The sequence below is a fragment of the Balaenoptera borealis genome (genome assembly GCF_965194805.1).
Source record: "Balaenoptera borealis genome assembly, chromosome: 3".
Lineage (NCBI taxonomy): Eukaryota > Metazoa > Chordata > Mammalia > Artiodactyla > Balaenopteridae > Balaenoptera > Balaenoptera borealis.
The window spans coordinates 40,746,255-40,767,608 of record NC_138866.1 but is presented as its reverse complement, the minus strand read 5'-3'; the positions used below and the strand labels follow the sequence as shown (position 1 = coordinate 40,767,608).

At 35.5% G+C, this 21,354-nt stretch overlaps 1 protein-coding gene across 8 annotated transcripts in view; it reads left to right on the top strand.

Annotated features, from left to right (window-relative positions):
- The window catches only part of PCNX4 (pecanex 4), a 44,690-nt gene that overhangs the window by 18,414 nt on the left and 4,922 nt on the right, over window positions 1-21,354 (top strand). For all 8 annotated transcript variants that reach the window (XM_082386465.1, XM_082386462.1, XM_082386463.1 and 5 more), the window contains 4 exons: window positions 3,765-4,125; window positions 6,724-6,827; window positions 9,895-10,931; window positions 11,297-11,483. In XM_082386465.1, coding sequence (XP_082242591.1) covers window positions 3,765-4,125; window positions 6,724-6,827; window positions 9,895-10,931; window positions 11,297-11,483 — 1,689 coding nt within the window. The remainder of the gene's footprint in view (window positions 1-3,764; window positions 4,126-6,723; window positions 6,828-9,894; window positions 10,932-11,296; window positions 11,484-21,354) is intronic.

The window sequence follows — 21,354 nt, the reverse complement described above, 5'->3', positions numbered from 1 at the left end:
CTCTACATTCTCACCAACAGTTGTTGTCTAACTTTTTCATTATAGCATTTTCATGGGTCTTTTCATGATTTTGATACTGCATTTCTCTGAATACTAATGATTCATCTTTACATATGTTTATTGGCCCTATGTGTATGTTTTTGGGGAAGTGTCTATTCAAATTCTTTGCCCATTTTTACCTGGGCTATTTGACTTCTTATTGTTAAGTTTAAGAGTTCTTTATATATTCTGGATACAAGTTCCTTGACAGATATATGACAAGCAAAAATTTTCTCCCATTCTGTAGGTTGTCTTTAGCTTTCTTGATAATGTCCCTTGAAGCAAAAAAGTTATAATTTTGATGAAATTCAATCTATTTTTTTCTTTTGTTGCTTGTATTTTTGGTGTCATATCTAATAAACACTGCCTATTCAAGATCGTAAAGATTTGCTGTGTTTTCTTCTAAGAGTTTTATAGTTTTAGCTCTTAACATTTGGGTCTATGATCTACTCGGAGTTAATTTTTGTATATGTTATGAGATAGGGTTCCAAATCCATTCTTTTGTATATGGATGTACAATGGTTTCAACATCATTTATTGAAAAAGCTATTCTTCCCTCAATGACTTTTCTTGGCACCCTGCCAGAAATCAAACAAATGTAAGGGTTTATTTCTGGGCTCTTATTCTTTTTTCCATTCATCTATATGTCTATCCTTATGCCAGTACTACACTGTCTTGATCACAGTAGCTTTGTAGTAGGTTTTAAAATTGGGAAGTGTGAATGTTATGACTTTGTTGTGCTTTTTCAAGATTGTTTAGACTATTCTGGTACCTTTGTGTTACCATAGAAATATTGGTTTTGGCTTTTCAAGTTTTTCAAAAAGGCATCTGAGACTTTGATAGGGATTGCCTTGGATCTGTAGATAAAATTGGGAATATTGCTGAAGCCGAGCAGGACCCTGTGGGGCTCCTGGGCACAAAAGTCTTTCTGTGTTCCCTTCCCTGAGTTCCAAAGGGCAGGTTCAAACAGTTGCTAATCGGGGAAGGGAGAGGATGGAGAGACAAGTGAGGAGCAGTCAAGAAACAATAGTGCAGCCTTGGGAGCAGGGTCCTGGTTCCTGCTCAAGGGATACACATAACAATATCTTTGAGCTCTTCTGCAGAACTAAAACCCCCACCAAATGGAAGGTGTTAACTACTTGATGAAGCACTCTTCATTCCAGAGAAGGTCACAGTTTGCCTGTCATCACCTGATGCCAGATGATCTTTGGATTGAAGGAATGCAGCAAGGCACCCTGATCCTTACCAGCAACCCTGCTCCCCTTGACTATAAAACTCCTCACCCCACCTCCACCACCCCCACCCCCGGGTTTGGGACACACAGTTTTGAGCACATTAACCCGTTGTGGCCCCCTTTGCCTGGCAAAGCAATAAAGCTATTCTTTTCTACTTCACCCAAAACTCTTGTTTCCGAGACTCAATTCAGTGTCAGGATACAGAGGCTAGATTTGGCTTCGTTGCTGTCTTAAAAATATTAATTCTTCCCCTTCATCTACTTGACATGTCTTCATGTTTATATCTTCTTTATTTCAACATTGTTTTGTAGTTTTCAGTGTACAAGTCTTACACTTTTATTAAATATTATTCCTAAGTATTTTATTCTTTTTGATGATATTATAAGTAGATTGTTTTCTTAATTAATTTTTTGAGTTGTTTATTGCTCAAGTATAAACTGCAATTGATTAGTTAATGTTAATCTTATATCCTGAAACCTCACTGAAATATTTTATTGTTTCTAATAGATTTTTAGTGGATTTCTTAGGATATTCTGTATATGAGATCATGTCATCCGCAAATTAGATATAGTAAAGATAGTTTTACTTCTTCCTTTCCAATCTGGATGTCTTTCATTTCTTTTTCTTACCTAATTGCCCTGGCTAGAACCTCCAGTATAATGTTGAATAGAAGAGGTAAGAGTGGATATCTTATGAGGAAAGCATTCAGTCTTTCTCCATTAAGTTGATGTCTGTCTTTTACCATTCCTGCTTTTAGTTCCCTTCTATTCCTAGTTAAATTTTTTTATCATGGAAGGTGCTGGATTTTGCCTTTTCTGTGTCTGTTGAAATAGTCATGTGGTTTTGGTCCTTTAATCTACTAACATGGTGTAATATATTGATTTTCAGTTGTTAAACCAATCTTGCATTCATGTAATAAATCTCACTCAGTCTTGGTGTATAGTCTTGTCTTTATGTTGCAGGATTCAGTTGGCTAGTGTTTTGTTGAGAATTTTTGTCTGATGTATATATTTGTGACTTTCTTATCTTTGGTTTAGGTATCAGAATAGCAGTGACCTCATAGAATAAGTTGGGAATTTCATATCAATAATCTTGAATGTTTGTAGTATTCAGTATGTATCTTAAAATATTCTGTACTATGTAATATTTTGTAGTATAGAAGCCATCTGGGCCTCAGCTTTTCTCTTTGGGTAGCTTTTAAATTGTTAATTCAATTTCTCTACTTGTTATAGGTATATTCAGATTTTCTATTTCTTCTTGAGTTGGTTTCAGTAATTTATGTCTTTTTCTAGGAAGTTGTCAGTTTCATCTAAGTGATCTAATTTATTGGCATACCGTTGTTCGTAATATTCTCTTATTCTTTTTATTTTGTTCTGTAAGGTTGCTGGCAATGTTATCTCTTTCCTTCCTGATTTTAGTAATTTGAGTCTTCTATGTATTTCTCTTGGTCAGTCTAGCTAAAGGTTTGTCAGTTTTGCTGATCTCAAAAAACAGCTTTTGGTTTTATTGATTTTTCTCTATTATTTTTCTATTCTCTGTTTTATTAATTTCCACTCCAATCTTTATTATTTCCTTACCTCTGCTTACTTGAGATTTAATTGCTCTTTGTTTTCTAGTTTCCTAAGGTGGAAGATTAGGTTATTGGTTTAAGATCTTTCTGCTTTTTCAATATAGGCATTTGTAACTATAAATTTCCCTCTGAGGACTGGGTTTGCTGTATCACAAGTTTTGGTGTGTGTTTCATTCATCTGAAAATGTTTTCTTGTTTATCTTGTGATTTCTTCTTTGACCTGTTGGTTATTTAGGAATTTGTCTTTTAATTTCCAGATTTCTTTCTATTGTTGATTTACTTCAGTTTTGACTGAAGAACATACTATTCATGATTTGTATGAATGCACTTAGTATGATTTCAGTCTATTGAGGTTTGTCTTATGGCATGATGTCTGTTTCTTAATCTGTAAAATATTTTCTAAAATAAGGATAAATTAAGGATAGTTGCTTAACTGTTTACTACTGCTAGTTCATGACTTAACAAGCATGTAATGCAAAGCTTAATCAACCTTAAGATAGACAGCACTCTGTTCTCTTTAGTACTACTTTTTTTTTTAAGAGAGCTGAAACTTAAATATGTAGTCTCATTACTGAGCCTGCGCGTCTGGAGCCTGTGCTCCACAACAAGAGAGGCCGCGATAATAAGAGGCCCGCGCACCGTGATGAAGAGTGACCCCCACTTGCCACAGCTAGAGGAAGCCCTCGCACAGAAACGAAGACCCAACACAGCCATAAATAAATAAAAAAAAAATTTAAAAAAAAATGTAGTCTCATTTATTAATTGTGAGATTGGAGAAAATTATAACAAAGGATCTCACATAAGGGCTATTTCCTTAAAAATATTGGAGCAGTAATAAAATTATACTGTTTTTCTTATATGATCTTGAAAATTTATGAAAGGTATTTAAGAATAAAAAATTCATTTTTATGTCTCTGCAGGTTGGTATCATGCGTGATCGTCTGATTCAGTTCATCTCTAAATTGCAGTTTGCTGTGACCGTACTCTTGGCATCATGGACAGAGAAAAAACGTAGAAAATCAGCCACCACTTTATGTGTACTCAACATTGTCTTCTCTCCATTCATGTTGGTCTTCATAGTTTTTTCTACACTACTCTCTTCTCCCTTACTCCCCCTCTTCACCCTTCCTTTGTTCTTGGTGGGGTTTCCTCGACCTATTCAGAGTTGGCCAGGAGTTGTGGGCACCACAGCCTGTGTGTGTGCAGATACAGTGTACTACTACCAGATGGTCCCGAGTTTGAACACTGCCCTGCAGTCTGCAATGGCAGCTGGAAGTTTAGGTAAGTAAATGGGTTGTGCTTAAGAAATCCTCACAAATGTATTTAAAGTACAAAAAAATGAACACACAGAAAAACAGTCTTTTGATCCAACTGTTATACAGATTCTAATACTTTGATGTGCAGGCAGAAAGACTAAATATGAAGAAGTATATCTCCTACTCCTTATTTTGAGGGAAATAAAGTTATAAAATAAAAATACCAAGTGAAAATTTCATTTAGGTGATTTGACAATTTTTAAAAAACATTTTCTTGACTAAAATCAAGTTATAGTCCCTCCATGAAACATGAAAACACCTTATCCCAAAATTTTCATGAATTTTAATGAGTTCATGTCAAGTAGATGTAACAGCTTAGGCCCATAAAGAGTGAAAACTAGCATTATATAAATATAAGATTGAAGAGCTTAAAGGAGTTTGCTTGTATCTTATTAGTTAATGTCTAGCAACTTGTCTGACAAGGTTAGAGGGTAAGGTACCATAAAAGCTTTGGTCAGTGATCGGTAACCTCCCAAAATGAAGTGCTATACGAATATTAGCAAGAATTTTGATGAGAATGAACTAATATTATAATTATAATTTTGTGATAATTTTATAATTTCATCATACACTAACTGTAAATTCAGCTATATTGTACTTCTCAAGGTTGGTTTTAGATAAAGTACAAGCCGATGACAATAGTGTGTTGTCTCCTACTGTATGCTTTAGCCCCTGAACTTGTTTTAGGTATGTCCAGTGACTTCCTAGCAGACTGACTCCCCTGGCAGAGAGTAGCAATTTAAAATTAGAATTTTAATGAAATGTTTATTTGGGTTGAACTTTTCTAATTATCTATTAAGTGAGATAATTTAGGAAAAATTTTATTTTTGTAATACAAATTTTTTGTGAATAATCATTTTCCTTTCTTATAGGAAATATTCTACACTTTTAATACTTTCATACAGTTCCAATTAATTTTTATTATATAGTGAAATGCCACTTTTTAAAATGCCTGTAAGGTTAAACTCACATCTGAAATAATAAATACCTTAGTAATAAGGTAGAAATTATACGTTATTATCAAATCAATTATATTCAGCCAGTAAGTGTGTTGTAAAGTATTTCCTGGGGGAAAAACAGAAAACAGTGAGGTAACATTTCACACACACCTGATTGACAAAAATGTTAAAAAAGTCTGACATTAACAAATATTGGCTAGGGAGTGGGGAACAGGAACTCTCAAACCCTGTTGAAAGGGAATGTGTAAATTCATACAGCTACCTTGAAGAGTAAACTTAATAGTCTGTAGTAAAGATGTACATATCCCATGGCCTAGGGATTCCAGTTTTAGATTCCATGATCCAGTGATTACAATTCTAGAGAAACTCTTGCACGTGTGTCTTGAGGGTCCCCAAGACCATTCCCAAATTTGATGATTTTCTAGGAGGACACATAGGACAGCATATAGTTGTGCTCATAGCTAAGATTTAGTATAGCAAAAGGATGCAGAACAAATACAGCAAAGGAAAAGTCACATGGGGTGAGAGACTGGGTGAAAGCTTCCAGGCGTGCTCTCCCAGTGGAGTTACACAGAATGTGCTACATTCCCCAGCACCTTGTTGTGACAGTATGTGTGATATGTTGACTACTGGGGAAGCTTATTTGAGACTCAATGCCTAAGGCTTATATTGAGGGCTGGTCATGGAGGCACCCGCTGCCTACCAAATACCAAAATTCCAGACTCCCAGAAGGAAAGCAAGTGCTCAGTATAAACTGTATTCTTTGCACAGACAGTTTAGGCACAACGCGAGACTGTTTATCAGTTAGGGTGGTGAGAGCTCTTTGGAAATACAAGTTCCCAGTTTCCATCCAAGGGCCAACTTTGTAAGCAGGCCTTTTAACAGACAGCAGTTATTTCTGCTATGTTAACTCTACGTAATACATTGTACAAGCAGACTTGTACAAAGATAATTTATACAGCATTATTTATAATAGTGAAAAATTGGAAAGCATCTGAAATGTTTGTTATCAGGGAAATGAATATTTAAATTCAGCTATATTCATACAATGAATTCTCAGTATAGTTACAGTGAAGGAGCTTTGTAGTCAATATATAATGTCTCAGAGACAATGTTGAGAGAAAAACTAAGTTTTAAGAGTATTTGTAAAAAAAAAAAAGAGTATTTGTACAGTGTGGTAGATAGCACTTTATGTAAATTTTTAACACCACAAAACACTTTTATAGGCATGTATATAAAAATGTCCAAAATGTTTTAAATCATTAATGTGAAGTTGGCTTTTATATATTTAATATATTTTCCTAATATATTTAACGTGTATTTAGGGTTTTACATAACAGGTTCTAATTTGTTGTTTTTCTGGAAAATATATTCTTAATTCTTATAAATTATCACCTGTAGATTTTCTCTTCCAACTGTTCCTGTAGAGAGCTTAATTTAATGCCTCCTGATACGCAATGGATAGTTGTTTGTATTCTTGACGTAAAAAGAGGTTAGAAAGAATTATTAATTAGTTCCAAGTGTGTTATTAATTTTAAAGATTCACGTGGCAAAATAAAACAAGCTTGAACAATTACTTACTTTTTTTTTCTAATTTGTTTTAGGTCTCCTCTTACCTGGGTCTCATTACTTGGGCCGTTTTCAGGATCGTTTAATATGGATAATGATTCTAGAATGTGGCTATACTTATTGCTGTATTAACATTAAGGTCAATGTGCATTTGAAACCTCTCTAGTACATGTGTAAAAATTTTGTTATGCACACATCAAAGAATTAATAGCTCACTTTGGAAGAGTATTTTTTTACTTGTGAAAACACTTAGGATTGTTAAAGTATATTTCAATATGCACATATTGATAGACAGACTAGTGTTGACTGTATGATAGAGCATAGTAACAAAATACACTTGCCCCTTTTTCATCCAGTCTTATTCTTTTTATCCCTATCTAGTTGAGCATCTCAAAAAGGTGACTCAGTAATATTTTCTTCACTCCTATATCATATAAGCATTCTCAACTTAATATAAAAACCTTCTTTTGACCCCACTGCCCTTACCTGCTAATACCCTGTTTTTCTCCTTTCAGAGCAAAATGCCTTATTAGAGTCACTTATAATCATGTCTCCAATTTCATTTCTTCCATTTTTCTCTTCAACTTACTGTAGGTTTTTGACCCTATTACCTATTACTCTAGCAAAAACCGCTGTTGTCAAGGTCTCCAATGGCTGTGGCATTGCTAAATCCAAGGATTGATTCTCAGACCCGTTCTTGACCTGTCAGCAGAATTTGACAGAGTTCATCTCTTCACTTGTTTCACGGATTAATCCTTGACAGTCTCCTTTGATGGTTCCTTCTCTTTTCCTTGACCTGTTAATATCACACTGCCCCAGTCCTTGCTGACAACTCCATCCTTCTAGTTGCTCAGATCAAAAACATTTGGGCTTTAGTCCAGTGATATTTGACTCCTTGTTTACTTCTATACCCCACATCCAATCCAACAAGAAATCCTGTTGGCTCTGCCTTTAAGTCATATCCTGTATCCCACCACTTCTCACCACCCTACTTTCAGCCACCTTCATTTCTTTGCTGGATAGCTGCAATCGCTTCCTAATTGGTCTCTCCGCTTCTGCCTCTGGCCCCCTACAGCCTATTATCAACCAGAATGATCTTTAAAATCTAAGTCAGATCATGTCACTTACCTACTCAAAATCCTACAGTGGATATCTTCTTTCATTCAGAGTAAAAGCCAAGGCCCTAAATGGTCAGGCTCCCTATTTGGTCTCATCTGCTACTTTAACCGTCTCACCCTACTCCAGCATACTGGCTGTTCCCTCTGCCTGGAACACTCTTCCTTCAGACAGCCACACAGCTAACTCCATCACCACCTTTAAGGCTTTGCTCAGATGTCACCTCCCCAATGAGGTCTACTGTGGGCATCCTATTTAAAACTGAATACCCACTCCCATTCCTGCCTGCACTTCCAGTCCTCCTTGCTTGCTTTACTTGTTCTCTATTTTCATAACACTTAATACCTTCTAGCAAACTATGTAATTTACTTATTAATTTTATTGTTGATTACCTGTGTTCCTCCACTCTCTAATATAAATGTTACAAGAGCAAGGATCTCTGTTTTTATTTGGAGAATATATCCTGAGCCCCTGGAACAGTGCCTGGCACATAGTAGGCCCTTAATAAATATTTGTTGAATGAGTAGTGAATGAATGAATTTTTTTGTCTTAGTGCAGATTGGATAAAATTGCTGGTGACTAAAAAACTGTTCCTTTAGTCCAGTGGTTCTCAAAATGCAGTTCTCCAGATCAGTAATTTTAACATGTCCTGGGAACTTTTTAGAAATGGAAATTCTTAGGCCTCACCCCAGACCTACTGAATCAGAAACTCTGGGGGAGTGCCCAGCAGTCTGTGTTTTAACAAGCCTTCCAGTGATTCTGACTCACCTAAAGTTTGAGAACTACTGCTCTAGTCTAACATGTACAAGTAGGAGAAGGCAAAAAATCATGCAGAATATGGAGGACATTTTCATTGCTTAATTTAGTTCTATTTTTTTAATGGTACAGTTTTATAATACCTAATAATGTGGGTCCTTTTATTGATCTTTCGTGCTCCATGAAATATATGATATAAAAGTATACTTTTTGGTGGCAGTCTTTTTTTCTTTCTTTTTCATTTTTCCGGACACAAGCTTGCTTAGCTATACCATCTACTAACATTTATATAACACTTTAAATTTGACAAGGCACTTTCATTACTTGCTTTACTCTTCACAACCCTATGTGCCAGGGTTATTTTTCTTTGAAAGAGAAGCAAAAGGAATCTCAGGGGGTAAGTGACCTACTCAAGATTGTGTACTAGCATCTGGCAGAGCCATGATGTAAAAGCAGATTCTGATGTCACATTCCGTGTTCTTTCCCTGGATCATAATACAACCTAACAGCATTGCCTTTTATTAAAATCACTGGTAGTTTTGTAAAGATGTATAAATAAATAAGCAATAATTATAATAATAATAATAGTAAACAGTGACCTAATGTATCCTCTTCAAGTGATTCCTTCTAGCGAAGTAATTAAAATGGGTTTAAAATTTATATAAGGATGTATTCATAATATTCATTCTTTCAGCATATATTTGTTGCTTCCCTCACTGTGTGCCAGGTACTAGTTTAGGCACTGAGGATACAGTAGTAACCAAAAGAGAGCTGCCCTGTGGAGTTTATATTGTAATTGGAAGAGATAGACAATAATCAAATATATAAATCTGTATTATTTTTACATTATTATAATTTTTTTAACTGGAACAAAGGAATGGTTAGATAAATTATGGCATATCCATATAGTAGAATACTGCTCTCATATAAAGTAGGATGGAAAGGATACAAAGCTAATGTGCATATTGTGTAGTTCCAATTTTGCTCCCCCCCAAATTTGTATAATTTTTAAAAGTTTTTAACAAGTGTGATTCAACCTTGACGTACAGTCTTAAAATTATGGTCATACTCATTAAAATTGTTTTGCCAATTTCCAGTGGAATTTCTAAAATCTCTTTAAAAATATAGCATTATTTTTCATATCTGTATCCAACATCAAATGTATTAAGTGTCATTAAGTTTGAATTAAGGTGTAGCTCTTGGGTTAAAGACTTTTTTTGCATCTTACATATTTTTATTTTGAGAATCCAATCCATGAGCATTTACAAAACTAGTTACTTTTCTCTGTGTAATGAGTGATCATAAACTCAAGTATTTTCTTATTTCCTCTTTAGGGGTTAGAATTGCAAGAGACCTCCTGTCATACTGCTGAAGCTCGAAGAGTTGACGAAGTTTTTGAAGGTGCCTTTGAACAAGAAGAATATGCAAGAGTGTGTTCCATTAATGAACACTTTGGAAATGTCTTGACACCCTGTACTGTTTTGCCTGTGAAACTCTATTCTGATGCCAGGAATGTCCTATCTGGCATAATTGATTCCCATGACAACTTAAAAGAATTTAAAGGTGACCTTGTTAAAGTACTTGTGTGGATACTTCTTCAGTACTGTTCCAGAAGGTCCAACGTGCAGGAAAATGTTCACAAAACTGAAAATAAAGGGAAAGCATCTCTAATAATCCTGCCTGCTTTGAATACTTCACCACAAACTGAATCCCCAGAAGACACAGATAGTTTAAATTCAGAAAATTTGGATGACTGGTCTGATGATGTTTTTGGTGAAGAGCCAACTATCAAAAAAGGAAAAGAAGAAAGAGATCAGTTGAAAGTTTTGCCAGGTATAAATTTGCCTATTCCAGGATCAGTGGAATCACAGAGGGTTGGTAAACATTCTGCAGGCACAGTTACTGAAAATAGTCTTTACCAAGCAGTTGCACTGGGATACCCTGCTACTGACAAAGGAAAACAAGAAGCCATGGCATACATCCCTCTCATGGAGTTCAGTTGTTCTCATTCTCACTTGTTAAGCTTACCTGAAGAGTGGATATCTAATTGTTTGCTTAATTCCAAAGTGAAGGAGATGAGCTCATTATTTCCAGAAGACTGGTACCACTTTGTTTTAAGGCAGTTGGAATGTTTTCATTCAGAAGAAAATGCCTCAGATGTAGTGGAAGAAATTGCAAAGGACAGAGTTTTAAAAGACTTTTATGTTCATGCAGTAATGACTTGTTATTTTAGTTTGTTTGGAGTAGACAATATGATTCCTAGTCCTGGTCATATATTGAGAGTCTACAGTGGTGTTTTCCCTTGGTCTCTTGCCTTGGATTGGCTCACAGAAAAGCCAGAACTGTTCCAACTAGCCCTAAAAGCTTTCAGGTAATGCATTTTGATTACATACAAGTTGTAACATTGGCCAAAAAATGTTGATTTTTTTATAACCTAGAAGGAGATGCTCTTTCATTTCTAATTTTAAAAAGTATTCACTTTCCAAAAAATGAAAAATGCTTGGTATGTACTCTGATTATATCGGGAGCACACTTAAATTTGTACTTTCTTTTTGTTTATGTGGAGAACCTATTTTTTGTATGGCTTACTGGATTGTTTTGCTTTAACTCTTATCATTTCTCCCAGATCTTTTTTTCTGAAATATGTATGATTTCAGTTCAGTGTCTTTAAAAATCTATTTCATCTATAAAGTTGATTTTAAAAATTCTAAAATTCTTTGTTTCTCCATTTTTTAGGTATACTCTGAAACTAATGATTGATAAAGTGAGTTTAGGTCCAATAGAAGACTTTAAAGAGCTGACTAACTGCCTTGAAGAGTATGAAAGTGACTGGTACATTGGTTTGGTATCTGATGAAAAGTGGAAGGAAGCAATTTTACAGGAAAAACCATACTTGTTTTCTCTGGGGTATGATCCTAATATGGTAAGGTTAAAAATGTGTTCTTAAACATTTTCGTATATTAACCTTAAAGAATAGAAATCAGTTATAAAGCATTTAACCTAAGTGATAGAGATAACATTCTAGGTATAAATATATTAATTATAGTATTAAGGTATTTGTAATCATGACTTTATGGCCAACATAATCCAGTCCTAGAATGACTGATTATTTACTTTTGCAAAGCTAATAGGAGCCAATAAAGAATGTTGTGTAGCTATTATGCAGTAACTGAGCTATAAGATAGTCAAGTAAATGTAATTTGCTATAGCATATTTGACTAAATGGGTTGTATTTATATGGCAAATTCAAGTGTATGAATTATTACTTTGGATTTGAATCCTAGAAGAAAAATTAATTTGTAATTTGTAAGCAAGTCTGACTTGTGAAAATTCAGAGAGACTCTAAATAAGGAATGCCTTTTTTAAGATTTAGTACTTGTTCTCTTGCATTTAAAATGTCATTGAGTGTGCACAATATGAAAGATTCAGTGTTATGAGCTTATTGTGGGTTCCACATGTGGTGTTACTGCACATGTGCTTCCCAATGAAAATGATGAAAGTTATTTTTAAAAAACAACCATTTAAAGTCTTAGAAATGGTCCTAAGGGCATACAGCAAATAAACATTTATTAAAGAAAATCTTCTAAAACCTAAGAACAGTTAGAGACTACATTATTTGAACCAAGACCCATTCCCTCCCAGCTCAGCAAGACAGAAACTCCACTCAGACTGGTATGGCCAAGAACACAGGGCTCCCTCTCCCCTCAGCTCCCAGTTGGAGGACTGTTTTCCCAGAAGAGGAAGGACTTCAGCATTTCTCATCTTACTCCCACCTGCCTATTGTGAGGCTTGGTTCTGGGCATGTGTAATCAAGAGGTTGGAACTCCCTTCTGGCCACCCCCAACTTGTTGGATGGAGGCTTTACCTGGGCCTGGTGCCACTGACAATAGCAGGGCCTGATCCCCCTTGTCTGTGGAGGTTCCACAGTGGGAGAGGCAAGCCAAGAAGACCTGAGTTTACTGCTCCCCCTCTACCAAACACATGTCCTGAAGCATAGGTGTTACTCAGAAGTGCGCCATTGTCTTACCCCCCAGTTCCAGTGCTCTGGCTCAGAGATTCTGCCCACTGGGAGAAGCAGACCATTAAAAAAAAAGCTCTAGATCTCTTACCAAAGGAAGTGACTTCATTTGCACATAGTGTGGACACACTGAAGCTTAAGATGTTCCTCAAAAAACAGTGGAGGTGGTAGTGAAAGTTACTAGAGGCAATTGGTAAAATCATTAGAGGTCTCAGCTGAACTGCAGGCTAGGTAGATTAACAGAGAGAACCAGGGAAAGAAACAGCAGAGGAGAGCCCTCCTGGGGTCAAAACAAATCTCAAACACTGACCTCCAAAACTGTTCTTTCAAAGGAGCCCAAATTTAATTGGATCACTGGAGCAATTTAGGTCCCAGGTCATTGTTGAAAATGTAGAGCAACCAGCTGCGTGTGAGCATTTAACAAAGAGAACCTTGCCAAAACCACTGCCATCCCATCATAACTGTGGGCACTCAACAAGGCTGTACTCCCTGAGGAGCAATATCAAAGACTTCACAATTGAACGGGAGGTAGGATTAACTTCACTAAAGTCATCCAGCCATTCACTAAGCAAATATGCAAATAATAATAACAAGCCCTGGGGTGTGGAGTAGAGAGGGATGATCAGTACCCAGAATTGCTACAGTATTATCTAAAATGTCCAGTTTTCAACAAAAATTAGGCGATATGAAAAAAAAAGAACAAAAAAATCACAAGAAAGTCTGACCCATGTGTAGGGTGGTGGGAGGGGGGGGACATGACAGAAATGGCCTGTGAGATCAATGACATGTCAGGTTTAACAAAGATATCAAAGTAACCATTTTATATATATGTTCAAAGGACTGAAGGAAATTATGATTAAAGAACTAAACAAAGTGGGAAACAAAGTGGTTATAGAGGGAACCTACCTCAACATAATAAGGGCCATATATGAGAAGCCCACAGCTAACATCATACTCAGTGGTGAAGAGCTGAAGGTATTTCCTCTAAGATCAGGAACATGACAAGGTTGCCCACTCTCACCACTTGTATTCAACATAGTATTGGAAGTCCTAGCCAGAGCACTTTAGTTAAGAAAAAGAAATAAAAGGCATCCAAATTGGAGAGGAAGAAGTAAAACTGGTACTATTTGCAGATGATGTGATATTGTATATAGAAAACCCTATACTCTGTAATAACAAACTATCAGAAAGAGAAATTAAGACAACAGTCCATTTACAATTGCATCAAAAGAATAAAATACCTAGGAATAAATTTTTTTTGTAACTGGAAGTTTGTACCTCTTAATCTCCCACACCTATTTCTTTCCTCTCTCCATCCCCTTCCCCTTCTCCCTCCCCTCCGGCAACCACTTGTTTGTTTCCTGTGTCTATAACTCTGTTTCTGGTTGTTGTTTTTTTTTAATGTTTGTTCATTTGTTTTGTTTTTTAGATTCCAAATATAAACAAAATCATATTTATCTTTTTCTGTCTGACTTATTGCATTTAGCATAATAGCCTCTAGGTCCATCCATGTTGTCACAAATGGCAAGATTTCATTCTTTTTTATGGCTGATTAATATTCCATTGTATATATGCCACATCTTCTTTATTCATTCATCTATTGATGGGCACTTAAGTTGCTTCCATATCTTGGCTATTATAAGTAATGCTGCAATGAACATAGGGGTGCATATATTTCTTATCCTTTTTTTTTTTAAATTTATTTATTTTTTATTTTTGGCTCCATTGGTTCTTTGTTGCTGTGCACAGGCTTTCTCTAGTTGCAGGGGGCGAGGGATACTCTTTGTTGTGGTGCGCGGGCTTCTCATTGAGGGGGTTTCTCTTTGTTGCAGAGTATGGGCTCTAGGCACGCAGGCTTTAGTAGTTGTGGCACTCAGGCTCAGTAGTTGTGGCTCGCAGGCTCTAGAGCACAGGCTCAGTAGTTGTGGTGCACGGGCTAAGTTGCTCCGTGGCATGTGTGATCTTCCCAGACCAGGGCTCGAACCCGTGTCCTCTGCATTGGCAGGTGGATTCTTAACCACTGTGCCACCAAGGAAGTCCTATATTTCTTTTAATTAGATAAATACCCAGGAGCAGAATTGCTGGATCATATGGTAGGTCTATTTTTAATTTTTTGAGGAATCTCCTTACTGTTTTTCATGGTGGCTGCACCAATTTACATTCCCACCAACAGTGCATGAGGGTTCCTTTTTCTCCACATCCTCACCAACACTTGTTATTCGTTGTTTTTTTGATAATAGCCATTCTGAGAGGTGTGAGGTGATATCTCATTGAGGTTTTGATTTGCCTTGCCCTGATGATCAGTGATGTTGATCATCTTTTCATGTGCCTTTAGGCCATCTATACATCTTCTTTGGAAAAATGTCTATTCAAGGCCTCTGCCCATTTTTAAATCGGGTTGTTTCTTTTTTTGATGTTGAGTTGTATGAGTTCTTTGTATATTTTGGACATTCATGCCTTATCAGGTATATTATTTGCAAATATCTTCTGCCATTCAATAAGTGGCCTTTTCGTTTAGTTTATAGTTTCCTTCACTGTGCAAAAGCTTTTTAGTTTGAGGTAGTCCCATTTGTTTATTTTTGCTTTTGTTTCCTTTGCCTGAGAAGACATATCAAAAATATGTATTGCTAAGTCTCATGTAAAATAACTTACTGCCTGTGTTTTCTTCTAGAGGTTTTATAGTTTCAGGTCTTACATTTAAGTCTTTAATCTATTTTGAATTTGTGTATGATATGAGAGAGTACTCCAGTTTCATTCATTTGTATGTAGCTGTCCAGTTTTCCCAACACCGTTTATTGAAGAGGCTGTCTTTTTCCCGCTGTATGTTTTTGTCCCCTTTGTCATAGATTAATCACCCACATATGTGTGGGTTCATTTCTGGGCTCTCTGTTCTGTTCCATTGGTCTATGTACTGTTTTTTTGCCAGTACCATACTTTTGATTACTGTAGCTTTGTAATATATTTTGAATTCAGAGAATGTGATACCTGCAGCTTTGTTTCTTCTCAAGATTGTTTTGACTATTTGGGGTCTTTTGTGTTTCTATACGAATTTTAGATTATTTGTTCTAGTTATGTGGAGAATGCCATTGGTATTTTTATAGGGATTGCATTGAGTCTGTAGATTACCTTGGGTAGTATGGTCATTTTAGCAATATTATTTATTCCAATCCATGAACACAGTATCTCTTTCCGTCTGTGTCATCTTCTATTTCTTTCTTCAATGTCTTATAGTTTTATGAGTACAGGTCTTTTACCTACTTAGTTAGATTTATTCCTAGGTATTTTATTCTTTTTGATGCAATTGTGAATGGGGTTGTTTTCCCAAAAGAAAGCTGGGTTAGCAATGCTTATATCAGACAAAAGAGACTTTAAAACAAGGACTGTAACGAGACAAAGAAGGACATTACATAATGATCAAGGGATCAATCCAACAAACCGATATAACAATTGTAAATGTTATGCACCCAACATAGAAGCACCTAAATACTTAAAGCAAATATTAACAGACATAAAGGGAGAAATTAACAGTATCACAATAATAGTAGGGGACTTTACCCCACTTGCATCAATGGACAGATTCTCCAGACAGAAAATCAATAGGGAAACACTGGTGTTAAACGACACATTAAACCAGATTGACTTCATAGGTGTATACAGAACATTCCATCTGAAAGCAGCAGAATACACATTCTTTTCAAGTGCACATGGAACATTTTCCAGGATAGATCACATGCTAGACCACAAATCAAGTCACAGTAAATTTAAGAAAACTGAAATCATATCAGGCATCTTTTACAACCACAACAATATGAGACTAGAAATCAATACAAGAAAAAACCTGCAAAAATCCACAAACACCTGGAGGCTAAATAATATACTGCTGAGAAACTAATGGATCACTGAATAAATCAAAGAAGAAATTTTAAAAATACCTAGAGACAGATGAAAATGAAAATAGAATGATCCAAAATCTGTGGGACGCAGCAAAAGCAGTTCTAAGAGGGAAGTTTATAGTAATACAAGCCTACCTCAGGAAACAAGAAAAATCTCAAACAACTTAACCTTACACCTAAAGGAACTAGGAAAAGAAGAGCAAACAAAACCCAAAGTTAGAAGAAACAGAGAGAGAGAGAGAGAAACAAAGAGCAGAGCAGAAATAAATAAAATAGAGACTAAAAAAATAGAAAAGATCAATGAAATTAAGAGCTGGTTCTTTGAAAAAATAAGTAAAATCGATAACACCTTTTGCCAGACTCATCAAGAAAAAAAAGGAGAGGGCCCAAATCAGTAAAATCAGAAATGAAAAAAGAGAAGTTACAACTGACACTACAGAAACAAAAAGGATCATAAGATAGTGCTGTGAGCAACTATACACCAGTAAAATGGACAACCTAGAAGAAATGGACAAATTCTAAGAAAGGTGCAGTCTCCCACAACTGAACCAGGAAGAAATAGAAAATATGAACTGACCAATTACCAGTACTGAAATTGAATCAGTAATTTAAAAACTCCCAACAAATAAAAGTCCAGGACCATAGCTTCATAGGTGAATTCTACCAAACATTTAGAGAAGAGTTAACACCTATTCTTCTGAAACTATTCTAAAAACAAAGATATCACAAAAAAAGAAAACTACAGGCAGTATCACTGATGAATATAAATGCAAAAATGCTCGACAAAATACTAGCAAACTGAACCCAACAGTACACTAAAAGGATTATACACCGGGATCAAGTGGGATTTTTTCCCAGGGATGCAAGGATTTTTCAATATCTGCAAATCAATCAGTGTGATACACCACATTAACAAATTAAGTAAAAAAAACATATCTCAATAGATACAGAAAAAGATTTTGACAAAATTCAACATCCATTTATGATAAAAAAATATATTCTTCAGAAAGTAGGGACATAGAGGGAACATACCTCAACATAATAAAGGCCATATATGACAGACCCACAGCTAACATCATACTTAGTGGTGAAAAGCTGAAAGCATTTTCTCTAAGATCAGGAACAAGACGAGGACTTGCAGGCAAGACAATGCCCACTCTTTCCACTTTCATTCAACATAGTTTGGAAGTCCTAGCCACAGCAATCAGAGAAGAAAAAGAAAGAAAAAGAATCCACATTGGAAAGGAAGAAGTAAATCTATCACTGTTTGCTGATAACATGATACTTTACATAGAAAACCCTAAAGACGCCACCAGAAAACTACTAGAGCTCATTAGTGAATTTGGTAAAGTCGCAGGATATAAAATTAATATACAGAAATCTGTTGCATTTCTATACACAAAAAACTGAAATATCAGAAAGAAAAATTTAGGGAACAATCCCATTTACCATTGCATCAAAAAGAATAAAATACCTAGGAATAAAGCTACCTAAGGAGGCAAAAGACCTGTACTCTGAAAACCGTAAGATGCTGATGAAAGAAATTGAAGACAACACAGATGGAAAGATATACCGTGTTCTTGGATTGGAAGAATCGGTATTGTTAAAATAACTGTATTAACCAAGGCAATCTACAGATTCAGCGTAATCCCTATCAAATTAACAATGGCATTTTTCATAGACCTAGAACAAATAATTTTAAAATTTGTATGGAGAAACACAGAAGACCCTGAATAGCCAAAACAATCTTGAGAAAGAAGGACAAGCTGGAGGAATTATGCTCCCTGACTTCAGACTATACTATAAAGCTTCAGTAATCAAAACAGTATGGTACTGGCACAAAAACAGACACACAGATCAATGGAACAGGATAGAAAGCTCAGAAATAAGTCCACACACTTATGGTCAATTAATCTTCGACAAAGGAGGCCGGAATATACAATGGAGAAAAGATATTCTCTTCAATAAGTGGTGCTGGGAAAGCTGGACAACTGCATATAAAAAAATGAAATTAGAAATTCTCTAACACTGTATACAAAAATAAACTCAAAATGGATTAAAGACCTAAATTTAAGACCAGTTACTATAAAACTCCTAGAGGAAAACATAGGCAGAACACTTTGAGATAAATTGCAGCAAATTTTTTGGATCTGTCTCCTAGAACAATGGAAATGAACAAAGGAAAATAAACAAATGGGACCTAATTAAACTTAAAAGCTTTTTCACGCAAAGAAAACCATAAACAAAACTAAAAGGCAACCTATGGTTTGGGAGAAAATGTTTGCAAAACAATGAGACTGACAAGGGATTAATTTCCAAAATATGCAAACTCATACAGCTCAATATCAAAAAACCAAACAACCCAATCAAAAAATGGGCAGAAGACCTAAATAGACATTTCTCCAAAGAAGACATACAGATGGCCAACTGGCACATGAAAAGATGCTCAACACTGCTAATTTTTAGAGAAATGCAAATCAAAACTACAGTGAGATGTCACCTCACACCAGTCAAAATGGTCATCATCAAAAAGTCTACAAAGAATAAATGCTGGACAGGGTGTGGAGAAAACGGAACCCTTCTACACTGTTGGTGGGAATGTAAACTGGTACAGCTACTATGGAGAACAATATAGAAATTCCTTAATAAACTAAAACTAGAGTTACCATATCATCCAGCAATCCCACTCCTGGGCATATATCTGGAAAATACAAAAACTCTAATTCAAAAAGGTGCATGCACCCCCAGTGTTCATAACAGCACTGTTATAATAGCCAAGACATGGAAGCAACCTAAATGTCCATCGACAGATGAATGGATAAAGAAGATGTAGTATATATTGGGTTGGCCAAAAAGTTTGTTCAGGTTTTTCTGTAAGATGTTATGGGAAAACCCAAATGAACTTTCTGGCCAACCCAATTTACACACACACACATATATATACATACACACATACATACATATACATACATACATATATACACACAGTGGAATATTACTTAACCATAAAAAGAATGAAATAATGCCATTTGCAGCAATATGTTTGGACCTAGAGATTATCATACTAAGTGAAGTAAGTCAGACAGAGAAAGACAAGTATCATATCACTTATATGTGGAATCTAAAATAATAATACAAATGAACTTATTTACAAAACAGAAATAGACTCACAGACACAGAAAACAAACTTATTTTTACCAAAGAGGAAAGGGGAGGAGGGATAAATTAGGAGTTTGGGGTTAACAGATACACACTACTATATGTAAAATAGATAAACAACAAGGAACTACTATATCACACAGGGAACTATATTCAATATCTTGTAATAACCTATAATGGAAAAGAATCTGAAAAAGAATATATTGTATATATGTATTTATGAATATGTATAACTGAATCACTTTTCTGTACACCTGAAACTTACACAACATTGTAAATCAACTATACTTCAATTTTTTTTAAAAATCATATGATCATCTCAATAGATGCAGAAAAAGCTTTTGACAAAATTCAACATCCATTTATGATAAAAACCTCTTTAACAGAGTGGGTATAAAGGGAACATACCTCAACATAATAAAGGCCATATATGAGAAGCCTACAGCTAACATCATACTCAGTGGTGAAGAGCTGAAAGTATTTCCTATAAGATAAGGAACATGACAAGGATTTCCACTCTCACCATTTTTATTCAACATAGTATTGGAAGTCCTAGCTACAGCAACCAGAGAAGAGAAAGAAATTAAAGGAATCGAAATTGGAAAGGTAGAAGTAAAACTGTCACTGTTTGCAGGTGATGTGATAGTATACATAGAAAATCCTAATGACACCACCAAAAAACTACTAGAACTCATCCATGAATTTGGTAAAGTTGCAGTATACAAACTTAATATACAGAAATATGTTGCATTTCTACACACTAATAATGAACTTTCAGAAAGGCAAGTTAGGAAGACCTAGGAGTAAATTTTTAAAAGAATGTGAAAGACACTAAAAACTATAAGGCATCGGTGAAACAAACTGAAGACACAAATAAATGGAAAGATATTCCAGGCTCATGGGTTGGAAGAATTAACATTGTTAAGATGTCCATACTACCCAAAGCAGTCTACAGATGCAGTGCAATCCCTGTCAAAATCCCAGTGGCATTTTTCACAGAAATAGAACAAACAATCCTAAACTTTGTATGGATCCACAGAAGATCCCAAATAGCCAAAGCAATCTTGAGAAAGAGCAAAACTGGAGGAATCATGCTTCCTGATTTCAAACTATATTACAAAGCCATAGTAATCAAAACAGTATGGTATTGGCATAAAAAAAGACACATAGGTCAATGGAACAGAATAGAGAGCCGAGAAATAAACCCACATATATATGGTTAATTAATTTATGACAAAAGAACCAAAAATATGCAATGGGTGAAAGATGGTCTCTTCAATAAATGGTGTTATGAAAACTGGGCCACTGTCTTAACACTGTACACAAACGTTAACTCAAAATGGATTAAAGACTTAAATGTAAGACCTGAAACCATAAAACTCCTAGAGGAAAACATAGGTGGTAGCTGCTTGACATCTGTCTTGGTAATGATTTTTTGGATTTGAAAACAAAAGCAAAAATAAACAAGTGGGATTACTTCAAACTAAAAAGCTTCATTCAGGGACTTCCCTGGCAGTCCAGTGGTTAAGACTCTGCACTTCCACTGCAGGGGCACAGGTTCGATCCCTGGTTGGGGAACTAAGATCTCACATGCTGTGTGGCTCAGCAAAAAAAAAAAATTAAATTAAATTAAAAAATAAAAAGCTTCATTCAGCACAGCAGAGGAAATCATCAACAAAACAAAAAGACAGTCTACAAAGTGTGGGAGAAATATTTGTAAAACA